A 13274-nucleotide genomic window follows, 5' to 3' on the forward strand; every position below is an offset into this window, starting at 1 on the left:
ACATGAGTTCCTGTCCTCCGAGGGAAGCAGGGCCATGCTCTGGAGCCCTTCTCTCTACCCATGGGGATTAAAAACCTATTTAGCAAAAGAAGAAATAATCTTCAAGGGTCTTGCACTTAATCTAGAAGGACTCTGTGGACTGTGTCATCTCCTGCCATCCACCCATAGCCTGGAAAGCAGGACAGACTGCAGAGAGAAGCAGCAAGCCCCCAGGGCCTGGAAGTGGATGTGTGAGCCAGTGGAGCTCACTTCTGGCTGCAAATCTGGCTGTGAACCTTTGCTTTGCTATTTCTGCCCTCTCACCCTGACATTTGACCCCTTCTTTCAAAGTAGACCAAACCCTGTTCCCTAATTGAGTGATGTATTAAATCACTTTGGTAGCACTTAAACGTTCTTGTGCAAACAGGCTTTTATTTTTGTCTAAGCTTACAGCAGGCAAAAGCTGTGATGTGGCTGTGGGGATTTGTTAGGTAACATGTTATTAATTAGCATACTAAATTTCAACAAAGGAAATGTAAATTTCACCCAGAGTCTCATCCAATATTACCTGGTGGCGGTAATTTTCTTACTGATATTCCCATGGTGAGGCAAGAGGAAAAAAACATTGGTAAGGCAATTATTATAAATGATTGTGCCTTGGAAGTCATTAGAAATGTAGTATTATTTATTTATAGATATATCCATTACATTTATCATTGTAGCTGCATCTTCTAATGAATCCTTTAAAGTTATAAAATCAATATGAAGTGTTAGGAGTGTTTCTTTCTCCTGATCTTTAATCTTACAATGATGGAAATAAGTGAATAATAATGGAATTTAGTGCATGCTGCAGGGAAGGAAGGGGAAAGCTTTGGAGGACAGGTGTATATTTTACTTAAGGCAAAAACTACAAAAATGAAGATGTATATACGAATGAGCTGATGCCTGGGGTTACTCAACTGATAAGTAGATGGCCTCATTGATTAAAAAGTGGCAAGCAGTGGTTATCCACAGGACAGCTTTGCCTTTGCTGTGTTGGTGTGAGCGATACAGCCTAGTCACAAAGATCCATCTCTCCTTTCTCACAGGCACAGATGGAAGAGATGTTTTTCTTCATCAGTGCCCTGTTGTGTCCCTATTTTTTCCTGCCCACAGGATCCAGGGGATTGTCTGTGGATCCTGGTCCCTGTGGAGCAGCAGTCACTGCCTCTGAGCCACTCACACTCTCATTTGGGCTTTCTGGGAGTGATAAGGGAAGCAGACCTTGAGGTCTCAGTGCTGGTACCAGAGTTTTGCCTGGGCATGAAGAAGGACTATGAAACCAAAATGAACCTGAATATGCTCAAGTACCTCCTTGAATGGAACCCTGAGCCATTCACCTTGGAAAACTATTTATAAAGCCAAAATGTAAATATAAATCTGGAAGATGTATCTATGTTGTTTTGAAGGGTTATTGCTTCTGCTTTATGGCCTGTTTTCTCAATCTCTAAAAAACTCCCACCAGCTTTGGCAGCCACAAATTAGGTCACTGCTTCATTGGCATCTTCCAAAATAGCTCTGAAATACATAGTAACAAAGATCTTTAAAGCAAGATAAATCACACTGGTGCTTATGGTGCTTGATATCAAATTATGAGTTTGGTTTTGGATAATAAAGCCTTATGAGATTATTAAAAGAGTTAATGAGGCTAAAACCCCTATACTACTGTATACCACTATGTAGTTAGGGTTGCTTCTGTGTGTAAGAACTTTGTGGCATTGGTTTTGCTCTTCCCAGGTTTGCTTCCAGGTTTACATGAGGTAATTGGCATATATAGGGCACAGAGAAACAGTAGCTTTTCAGGTCTGTGCTAACTTGATCAATTAACTAGGTAGCTAAAATAACTCTCAGTTATCCAGACCTAGTTGTTAGTTGGAAGGTTTCCAGCAGTCCAATGAAGTAAGTGAAATTTTAGTCGTTGTGATAGACCAGTACTGTTGCAGGACTGGTACTTGCCAGGAGGCAAAAAGAAGGCAGTATTTCTGGTTTAGTGCTTTACTTTTCTTTCTTGAAGCTGAGCAGATGTTGAAAGATGTCTCCCCAAAGCTGGTTAGTGGCTGGTGAGATGCCTCAGGTGTGTGGTGACTGCAGGTGCTGGGTGGGTGGGTATGGAGCTGGGCACAGCAGGGCACAAACCACCTCTGGGAAGAGGAGTTAATGGCTTGAGCATTATCACCCAAGCAAAGAGAAAGCACTTCCACCCTCCTCAGCCTTAGTTTTGTGCCTGTTACCTGTGATGCTTTATCAGAGTTCAAGAAGCCATAGCTTTCTTTTGCTTTCCCAGCTGTGCATGGGCTTGTTCTGTGGTCACTACAGCTTGCTGCACCTGCCAGCTGTTACAGAGGTTGCTTATAGCCACTGGTCAGTGCTTCTGCAGTTCTGGTCAGGGTCACCATGGTACCTTGTGAAAACAAATGTCTCTGTCACTATCCAGAAAAATAAATGCTTTTATTTCTTTGTATTTTACAGATAATCAACCCCAATTTCATTCAAGAAGGTAAGTTAAAGACAGCTGTTCACGGACTGGCACTGAGGGGCAAGTCAGCAGCTGTGATTTACTCTGATGCAACAGCATGCTCTGCACTCACCCGTGTTTACAACAAAGGCAGCTCTCCAGTGCTCAGTCCCCAGGGAAAGTGGTCTTCCTGCTGGCTGCTCAGGTGAGACAGCCTGAGGCCACAAGTGAGGCTGGACCCCAAACCTGCCTTTACACAGTCTCACCCTCGTGCCATAGCACAGGCCTGGAGGATGGATAGTCCCTGCTGCCTCCTTCTCTGAGATGCCAACAGCTGGCTTTTAGTGAAGGGGGAGTTTTGGCAACATAATACCAGGACCACCAGCTGTTTGGGATACAGATCCCATCACTGGTCCTATAATGTATTCTCTGGACTTGTATGGGGAACATCCTCATCTGTAGATTAAAACAAGGTGTCATGTGTGTGTCCCATGTTTTTTTCCAGTGGCTCCAGAGTTTCTTGTGCCATTAGTGGACATCACCTGCCTGCTCGGTGACACAGTGATGCTGCAGTGCAAAGTCTGTGGACGGCCCAAACCAACTATCACCTGGAAAGGACCAGATCAAAACATTCTTGACAATGACAACAGCACGGCCACTTACACAGTGTCATCCTGGTAAGGACCTGTCTGTGGATCCCAACACAGGTAGTCATGATGGTCGTGTTGTCCTCAAATTTGTAGCACCAGCCAGGCTACAAGACTCATGAGAAATGTAGTTAATCAAGTCTGGCATGGCATATCAGCGTATCAGTGCACCACATATCAGCTCGAAGAGGTCAAACTTTGGGGTTCAGGTAGCTCTATCATTTCCTGAGCTGTCACAGGGTACATCCACAAAGTGTGTTGCTGGCAGACGTGTGCTTTCTCCTATTGACCTGGGCCAGCTGCAAGCCAGAAGCCAGAATGTTTCCAACATACTGACTCGGCTAATATTGCCTCTATATTGCTGGGGCTTCTCTGCTTGAGTTTGATGCCATGCTCACCTTTGGAAGCAGCAGGAGTCCAGCAAAGCAAGCCTTCACCAACTTGCAATACCCATATCATTGGGCATTTTCTCATCTCATGGGCAGAGGTGGTAAGTCCTGCAGTTTTCCTGAGCCTTTCCTCAGCTGTTTCTAGAAAAGCCTATGTGTGTTCCTGAGAAGGGTACATCTGACTGTCCTTGGACAGAAAGATTCTTGTCATAATGTTCCAGCGGGGGGGGGGGGGGGTGTGAGGAAACCATCATTACAACAAGCACTGGGAAGAACCAAAAGATCTGGAGTTGAATTCAGGTCAGGTAGCAGCTTGCTGCTGGATGCTCATCTGCAGCTTATATAAGCAATTTGGGCCAAACTGTAATGGAAATCTCCAAGAGGCAATCTTTCATACAAATTTTTCAGCACTTTTGTCCAAGGAGCATAAAGTCACTGTAAGTGAAAAATGGACACTAAGAGAGAAGGGATTTCACATGTTCAATAAAAACAATACATCTGGTCAAAAGCTTCCTTCAGAGATCACTGGCTTGTGCAGCCACCCCAGAGCACCCAAAATCATCTCTTAGCCATTACTCAGTAGATCTCTAGTGCCTTAATTTCAGGCTTTGGCTGGGGTTGGGATGGGGAGATATTTCTGTACAGGGTTCTGTTTTCCATTAAAGATTTTTGCCTGTGCATTGGCTCCCTGTGCACTATCAGCACTTGTATTGTCTTGATACTTGTATTTGGCTTTCAGTGGAGACACTGCCTGCGAAGGAGAGGACCAGCTGATCAGCGGCTGTCTTAGAAATCTTTCTGGCTTGATTGTCTGGATTGCAGGGGAAGGGGATATTTCTGTCCTCTTTTAAACCAGCATAGTTAGACTAGCAAAAGCCACAGCATCTGGGCAGTTATACCATCAACCATGTACTTCTGGAGTAGCTGATAGATTACACATTCAAGAAGTAGACTACTTTTGCCATCAAGGAAATTTATTGTTGGCTCTAAGCTGGGTCTCCAGTACAGCTAAAGCACTTACACAACAAAATCCTTTAATTCAGGCCAACTTCCTGAAACTGCTTATTGAAGACTGCAATGTGCAAACAAAAGTGACTATGTAATACATAAATTCTGCTATAAAATTCACTAGTCTGCTATAAATTCACCTGCTATACATTCATCAGTCTCTGCAGAGCTCTTCATTTTCTCAGATAGGCCCAAAGACTGAGTGTCTGTCATGAACCTGGTACTGGTGCTCTTTATCCCTAGTTGTGAGATGTCCAGCCTTCTGACTTCCTAGCAGCCACATTAGATCAATGGCACATGCTCCAGGGGTCTAAAGCTCCTCAAAAATGTCAGATACCCTGTGTGACTGCTTTCTGCAGCTTCAGGAAGTCCAATTTGTCTGGCATGTGTTGGACTTAACTGCAGAGGCACAGCGGCTCAGCAGTTCCCGAGATAGAAAAAAAGTGCCTGGAGAAATATTTCCAGGTATATGAAGTCTAAGCGTCCAGCTCTGGACAGTTACAGTAAATGCTCAGCTCCTGGACTTTGCTGACTTCTTAAGTGATCCTTCCCTATTTCCTTTATGGCCAATGGATTTGCCTGGCAGGCAATTTGGATCATTCTGCTCAAAGGATTCATTAACGGCCTAATCCTGACATATGGAGATGTGATATTTGGGTACCAGATTGCTGGAGGCTTGTGCCTTCAAATGAGTTAACATAATTTGTGTGCACGTGTGTTTGTAATGATGCAGGACAGGAACTGGTATAAAAAACATTAGCAAATGAAGCAGCACTTTATAATAGGGGCTGCCTTGCATCCACAGTGACTCTGGGGAGCTCACTTTGAAGATCTGCAACCTGATGCCTCAGGACAGCGGCATTTACACCTGTGTGGCAACCAATGAACACGGAACTGCATCAACCTCTGCAACCATCAAAGTTCAAGGTAGTGCATCTGCTCTTAACACGCAGGATTCTTCCTGTATGAGATCCTTTGTGGGGCCTGGGAGCACATGGGAATAGCCAGTGCAAAGGCAGCTGTATGTGGAGTTGTGCCAGGGGAAATGAGACATTAAAATCATAAAACCATTCCTCAGCCAAGACTCCCACTGATGGCTGAAGGCACTGCAGACTCTTTGTGCTTGATTAAGTCGTCTGATCATAAGTATCACATCTGGGAAATGAAAATGCGCTGGCACTGGTTCAGGTCCTGCATCCTGCTTGCAGTGCTGCTCCCCAGGGGCTTGGTAAGGTCAGCGTGGAAAGTGGAGCTCCCTTAGGTTGCCAAGCCCTTGGAGGGTGACACCCCAGCTGCCCATAGGGAGCTAAGGCCTTTAGAATCTGCCTGGAGCAGGGGACCTGGGATACAGTGACACAAAATTTCAGCCTCCCCTGAAAGGAGGAAGCGAGAGTAAGATTTGGCTTGGGTGAACTGTTCTGCAGGGATTCAACTCAGAGGCACATCTCTGAGCCTGAATTCTCGTCACTGTAATTAGTGACCCATCTAATTGTAATGAATATGAAATAATGAGTTGATGCTTATGACCTCCAGCTCTAGGAAGGGATCTTTTATCATGAGAGATGGAGGGTGTCTGCTATTTTGAAGGGACTGGCACAAAGACGAATGTGTAACTGGTGACTTACAGATGAAGGAGTGTCACAAGCATTTAAAAGTCAATTTGTTTGGTCTTGCAAAGTGCTCTAGAGATATAATCTCCCCAATTTATCCAAGCAAGTTAGTGACTGCATTAACTACTCCTGTGCTAAAGGGAGCCCTGAGCAAAGCACAGGCGAATTACTGGTCATTTGTCAATCTGTTGCCAAACATACCAAGTGCCATACACATGGAAGCCCTCTGAATGCCTTACTTGTGTCATTTTTGGACGCTTCAACAGTAACTGCATCCTCACCTGCAGAATCTCCCTCCCTGCTTGGTGAAGTCCATGCGGATATTTGTTTTCCTCAGTTCTGTATGGTTTGCATCAGGTTATGAGCTGAAGCAAAATATAGCAGCAGAAGGTGGCAGGTGAAGATGCTCTGTCTTTACAGTGGCTGAGCTCAGACAGATCCTTGACACCCAAGGAGTGATTCACCCAGCCAGTCTTGCAGGGAGCTGTATGGGGCCTCACAATGCAGCTGACCACCCCTTTTGAGGAAGAAGAAATTCCCTGTGCTGTAGTACTGTGAGACCATGTTGAGGCCGTGACGCTCACATATAGCATGGTTCTCTCAAAACTGCTAGTATAGAAGTATCAGACCCATGGGGGTAGGTGAATGGGATCATGACATTGCCTTTCCTCTGGCTGTACTGGTAACTCAGTGTAAACAAGAATGCTCCCTCTGCAAGCAACAACTGACCTAATGTACCAGATACACCTGATCTTCAGGATAAAGCACTAGCATCTGTTGATGCTATGCTGGATTTTGCTTGTTTTCTCTTCCCAAGGTGTCCCAGCTGCCCCAAATCGTCCCATTGCTCAGGAGAGAAGCTGCACCTCTGTGATCCTACGCTGGCTACCCCCATCCAGTACAGGCAATTGCACCATTTCAGGCTACACTGTGGAGTACAGAGAAGAAGGTAGGTGGTTTCATCTGTGCTCACTGGCTGGGAGAATAAGAACAAAGTAAATCTCCTTTATGGCACAACAGGTCCCAAAACCGTCCTTGCCACCACTGAGGTGCTTTTAGCTGTTGTTCACAAAGCTCAAAGCCTAAGGCCAAAAGAAGCCTTTCTATCACCCAGTCCAACTTCTCATATATTACAGACCTTTCTAGTTCCTCTGGTCATATATGGCAAGTAAAGTGTGCTAAGATAAAACGTATCAACCACTAAGGCATCACTTCATCGTTTGCATTCTACTACCATGGTATCCATCCTTCCTGGCGGATGTTTCCTGGGCATGCAAAGTCAAAGCAGCCTCTTTTCTTCTTTTCTTTTTAACCTGAATAGAGCTGCAGATTCCTGCATACTTTTCAAGCTCAGCTCTGATATCCATTTGTTCTTAAATCCAGTCATCCTTTTCCCCTGAAGAATTAAAAAGACATTAAATGCATTGTTTTCTCAATACAGGCATGTGCTCTTGAAAAGGGCATGTGAAATGATTTAAATCCCTTTTTGCATTCTTTCTGAGAAGCTGAGAGGGTCTCTGGGCAGTAAAGCTTGCCTTAGGTTTGTGGCCTGGTTTAGGCCTTCATCCTTCAAAAAATCCTACCTCATGTTAGTAAATGTGCAAACTTAATCACTCCATTATATTAATCCTTTTTTTAGCAAATAGTCTGCCTGGACCCTCACTGTGCCATCAGTGTGACTGGCTTTTTTTGTGAAAGAATGAAAGCTCTTCTAATAACAACAGCCACCAAAACAAACAGAAAAAAAGCAGCAGTGTTTTCAGTTGTCAGTATTGCTCCTACTCCAAAGGAACAACTGACTCTTCCCTGTAAAACCAACTTTAACCTTGTGAGACCTGGTAGTCAGAATTTGCCCACAGTCAACACAAAATAAATGGGTTATGGTAAATAATATAAAGGTAAAAAGCCGTGAACTTATGAAAATAAGATAAAATTTTATATATTCTATAAAGAAATAATAGGCTGTGATAGGCCTTAATGTACCAGGGGTCCTTTTTAATTCTGTGACCCTGTGCAGATGAATAAAGTATTGCTTCTTTGGCTGGCACAGGTTAGGCAATAGTTGGGTTTATTTCTGTTAGGAGCAGAAACACACAACAAAGTCACACATTTCTTTGCTGCAGTGCTGGTCATCTGCAAAAATCCCACAGTGAACCTAGGAATGCTGGTTCTCCTCCTGCAGCTCCTGGTTTCACTGTAGCCACCACATCTTCTGAAAAAGATTTCATCTGCAAAAGATTTGGATTGTACTGACTCTGTCTCAGCTTCATCTGCAACTCCCTTGTCCTTAATATTTTAGCTGTACTTCTGCTACCGTTTCTCTCACAGCAGAGCTGTCACCAAATCAGCCCTCCATTCCTGTCTTATCGCACTGCCCTGAGATATCACTTGTAGCACACAGCCACAGCTAGGCTGCTGGAGAGATCAACTTGTCCCTGGGCTGTGGTTTTTCCATTGCTATCGGTCAAGTGAGGGGCATTTCCTTCTTCCCTCATTTAGCCAGACTGGAAAGTGGCTGCAACACCAAATAGCTTCTTGTGGTCTGGTTCAGTTTACTAGAAATACATCAGTCTGCTGTAACACTGCCTTTTAAAAATCTGTGGATTTTAACCTCCTAGGGTAGCGCATGAGTGGAGCAGGGAAAACCGCTGCTCTGAGTTAATGTATTGAGACTTCCCTTTAATTCTCCTCCTCTCTCCCTACAAACGCAGGCTCACAAGTCTGGCAGCAGTCGGTAGCCTCTACATTGGACACATACCTCGTCATTGAGGACCTGGCCCCAGGCTGCCAATATCAGTTTCGAGTAAGCGCCAGCAACCCCTGGGGGATCAGCTTGCCCAGTGACCCATCCGAATTTGTGAGACTCCCGGAGTACGGTGAGTGGGCACAGCAAGGAGGGGCTGATGCATGGTCTGCAATGGTGTGCTTTGATGGATCCCAATAAAAACACTTATCCTGGACCTAGCAGGAATACAAGAAACAGCCTAGGAGGTGCTCAGAGCCAGCTCCTGCCATTAGAAAAGTTTTTCATTTCTGCTTCTCTCACAGGGCTCACAGCCTCCCACTGTCACAGAACTTACTACATTTTCCTAGCAGGTCCCTGCTCTCTACCCCAAGACCACTTCTTGTCTTTACCTCTGGGCAACAGGCTCCGTGTTCTGGTTGGTGTTACCCCTGCCTTTCCAGCACTGCCACCAGGACCAGCAGCTTCTGCTGGACAGCCCAGCTGGGGTCTGCAAGTCAGTTTGCAAAATGTAGCCCCCAGGCAATGCAGCCAGCATAAGAAGGCTGTGATGGAAGCAAGCCCCCAGCACATGGTACTGCAGGAGTCTGGGTGATTCCTCATGGTGGTGCTGTAAGCAGAGCTCACATTTCCCGGTGTTTTAGAAGCTCTAATACATAACTAGATGTGCAACTGCTTGGATAGCCTGTGCCGGATGAAAGAAGAGCCCATACAGCATAGCTCTACCTGCCAGTTACACACAGATGTGCCCTTAGGCTGTCTGTGTGGCCCTTTTCAGTGCAAAATTGCAAGGACAGATTTGAATCCACTTTATCCATAGCTTCCTCTGGGGAGCTCTGGCTTTTAATGGTCCAACACGTTGGAGCTGTGCCTGAGCGGTATGAAACTGGACCCCAAGTGATAATGTTTGCTGTTTTAAGTAATGCAATCTCACATAATTCTAAAATATGCCATTTATAGTCCACAGGAAACTGTCTTTAACTTTATGCTTTCCTGAATGTACTTTGTTCTCTCAAAGACTCTGCTGCTGACGGTGCCACTATTTCATGGAAGGAAAACTTTGACCTCGCTTATGTAGAGCTGCATGAGATTGGGAGGTAATATTAATCCTGCTTATCACTGCAATAAAACACTGAAACAGTGGCTTGAAGCTTTTTCTTTGGATTAAAGGTTAAGTTGCCCTTTGTAGTTAGCGTGAACAAGGCTGCTCCTTTCAAAGAGCATTGCCCATTAAATACTGATTAAAGTACTGACCAGTTAAAATACTGACTAAATTTTGTTTTTTGAGATCAGTTGTGATTTGAGGATTGCAACTTGGCAAACTTGTGAACAATTAGGCAGCCAGATCTCTGACAACCGTTGGTAGTTCTTGCTGGTATCTCTTCTGTCATCTCTGATTTGATGCAAACTTTTGAAGTCATGACGATTTGCTGGTTCTGGATAAGCTTAACCTTAAAGACTGAGTTTGCTGAAGCACTTAGGCATGCGACTGACTTAAATCACATGCCAAAGCGCTTTGCCAATCAGGACGGTCAGCTGACAGGAGCCTAAATAGAAGCTGCATATGTTATCAGCCCTCAGTGCCCTGCACAGACAGCAGATAAGAGGCATGCAAACAATTCAGGTTAATGCAGTTAGATCTTCAGCTCAGAGATCAGAGGTGGGTAATTGTGGGGCTAAAAGGACAGGAGTCTCTGGTTCTGCAGAAAGAAGGGTGATGTATTAATAAGAGGCCAAGTTCAGCACACGGTTTCACTAAGTAGTTTTACTTTCAAGATTGGTACTAGGCACTAGTCTGTAGGAGTTTCATAAATGCTCTCCTGCCAGCTCTTTCTTAAATTCTTTCTGTGTGCTTGAAACATTGAGACAAAATGATAGGTTAGTGATTATTTAACAAGGCTTTTCTTTTAGTTGTCTGAGAAAGTTTGGGCTCTCTATTAAAGCAACTGGAGAAGGGAGACCCACAGCTACAAAAAAAACCAGATAGAAGCTGTAGAAGTGCAGCAAATTGAACCCAGGGGAGATTGTTAAAGGACATCAGTATGACTGCACAAAGCAAAGTGACACCATTTGCTCTCAGTGTTCGCTAATCCCCAAAGAATCTCGACATCCAGGGTAAGAGACGGAGGCTCTTTGTTGGAAAAGGTTACGAACAACTTGTTAGATCTGATTCCTTGTGAAATAGCAGTGTGCTGAATCAAACACCACTTTGGAAATGAGTGTGTTATTGCATTTAAAATTAGGTGTGTTTTATTTATGAGGCCCCTTCATTATTCTGGGTTTTTTGTTGTTTCAGGGGCCGATTCTCCATAGTAAAGAAATGTGTTCACAAAGCCACTCGGAAAGATGTTGCTGTAAAATTCATTAGTAAAAAAATGAAAAAGAAAGAACAGGCAGCACATGAAGCAGCTTTGTTACAGCACTTACAGCATCCTCAGTACATCACTATCCATGATACCTACGAGTCTCCTACTTCTTACATCTTAGTTTTGGAACTGTAAGTATGTGGAGCTTGAATTCAAGTATATGGGTAGGAATCGCAATTCCATTGAGCCCAGGATAAAATTCACTCTGACTTCATCAGCGGAAAGATGTTGTCATGTGGTTTTTATTGATTGTGATATCAAATGAAGCAGCCATTTTCTGCAGAGCTTCCATTGCCTTTTCTTTACAGTAGATACGATTTAGAGGTACAAATGAAACTGCTTTCTATTCTGGTGAAGCTTGGGTAATTGTATCAGCAGTTAGTTTGTCCCACTGAATAGTATCAGATTTACTTGGGCAGTTTCATCCACTTTTTACATTCAAGTAAATGTATTACAGCTAGATTGAAGCCTACATTGTTCTAATACCTTTTGGTGAAAAGATCTGTGCAGCAACCATGCTTGCCCCTATAAGGAGAAATAGCAACCAAAATCCAGAATGCTTCTGTGTTACAGTATATCTGACAAAGTATATTTGAGCTATTTAATTATTTATGCAGATAAATAAAACTAGGTGGAAAACTTTTATGGGGTTAGTTTTCCCACAGAACATATTACCAGCTGAAAAGGTCAGTGATTTTTTTTTCTGCATTATGCAACCAGCACTATAAATAAATAGATGAATACAAATAATTAAGAGGATCTGTTTTCAAACGAATTGCCTCTGTCTATTGAATCCATCCTTAAGCAAATGAGTTTACTTTGAGACTGTTGCTAAATTTTTCAAGGACCAGAGATAACAATTGAGAATTAATCATTCTACCACTTCCATGTCCTACAGTATCTTGAGATATCATTAAATACTCATCAGATCTTGCATTTTAATTACCTCAATTTTTAGGTCATAAAGTTTCCATTGCAATTTTGTTTTTAAATATTAACTGTTCCTAGAGATACTATGTGATCTTTCATGTGCAGGGTTTGATTTGTTTACAGGATGGATGATGGTCGTCTCTTAGATTATCTAATGAACCATGATGAACTTATGGAGGAAAAAGTTGCTTTCTACATCAGAGACACAATGGAAGCCCTGCAGTATCTTCACAATTGCAGAGTGGCTCACTTAGACATAAAGGTAAGAAGAAAAGAGAATGCTGCTGTTATTCATTGCCCTGGTACAGGGAGCTTCCAGCTGCTCAGACAGGGAAGAGGTGCAGTCTGTACCCTAAAGAGATGATCACTAAATGGAGAAGCACTACTTTTCAGACCTATTGACTACAGAAGGGACTTGCTGACCTACAGTGCAAGGTCTTTTTCTTCCTTCAGACAAGAAATGCACTTATTTCCTTGATTCACTGGTTTGTTCTGAAGGATTTTCTGGATTTAATGAAGGAGTAGGAGGATGTCTGAGGCAAGAATAAGATGTCAGTAGCACCTGACTGAAGGGGAATTACAAGATAAATACATGGGGTATTTATTTGGGCTAAGTACCAACTTAGCTCCCAAGCTTCCTGAGCAGAGCTGGCTTGTGCCCATGCAGCTCAGGGCAGACCAAAAGGAGCATCCACAGCAGTGCCCTGGAGAGACCAAAGCAGGAGGAGAGGAGAGTGCAGGGGAGCAGGAGGTGGGGAGGGCTGTCAGGGGCAAAGGAAAACAGCATGCTGCATTATGCTGCAGAGCCTGAGAGGGGAACTGGGTGGGAAATACACCCAGGGAGAAGATCAGAAAATGAACAAGCTGCATTGTGAAGAGATTCAGGCATTCTCCAACATCATGCTCAGTTATATTAACACAGCTTGTACCAACTTTCATTAGCAAAGGGAGATACTCTACTGTCCTGGATTCAGCATTGTACTGCTGGCCTCGCCAATATCAAAGTTATCTTGGATGACAGAGAATTAGTGACTGAAGTTATGATCAAATGTTTTGAGTTTTGTGATCTGCAATACTGATTCCAGTTGCCAGGGATATCAGATTATCC

At 43.7% G+C, this 13274-nt stretch overlaps 1 protein-coding gene across 4 annotated transcripts in view; it reads left to right on the top strand.

The window, feature by feature from the left end:
• KALRN (kalirin RhoGEF kinase) overlaps window positions 1-13274 on the top strand; it is a gene marked incomplete at its 5' end in the record, with an annotated part of 522231 nt that overhangs the window by 505804 nt on the left and 3153 nt on the right. For all 4 annotated transcript variants that reach the window (XM_080620947.1, XM_080620949.1, XM_080620948.1 and 1 more), the window contains 8 exons: window positions 2488-2515; window positions 2979-3150; window positions 5323-5444; window positions 6945-7076; window positions 8839-9003; window positions 9889-9967; window positions 11167-11367; window positions 12290-12428. In XM_080620947.1, coding sequence (XP_080477073.1) covers window positions 2488-2515; window positions 2979-3150; window positions 5323-5444; window positions 6945-7076; window positions 8839-9003; window positions 9889-9967; window positions 11167-11367; window positions 12290-12428 — 1038 coding nt within the window. The remainder of the gene's footprint in view (window positions 1-2487; window positions 2516-2978; window positions 3151-5322; window positions 5445-6944; window positions 7077-8838; window positions 9004-9888; window positions 9968-11166; window positions 11368-12289; window positions 12429-13274) is intronic.

The sequence above is a fragment of the Psittacula echo genome, assembly GCF_963264785.1.
Source record: "Psittacula echo genome assembly, chromosome: 6".
NCBI lineage: Eukaryota > Metazoa > Chordata > Aves > Psittaciformes > Psittacidae > Psittacula > Psittacula echo.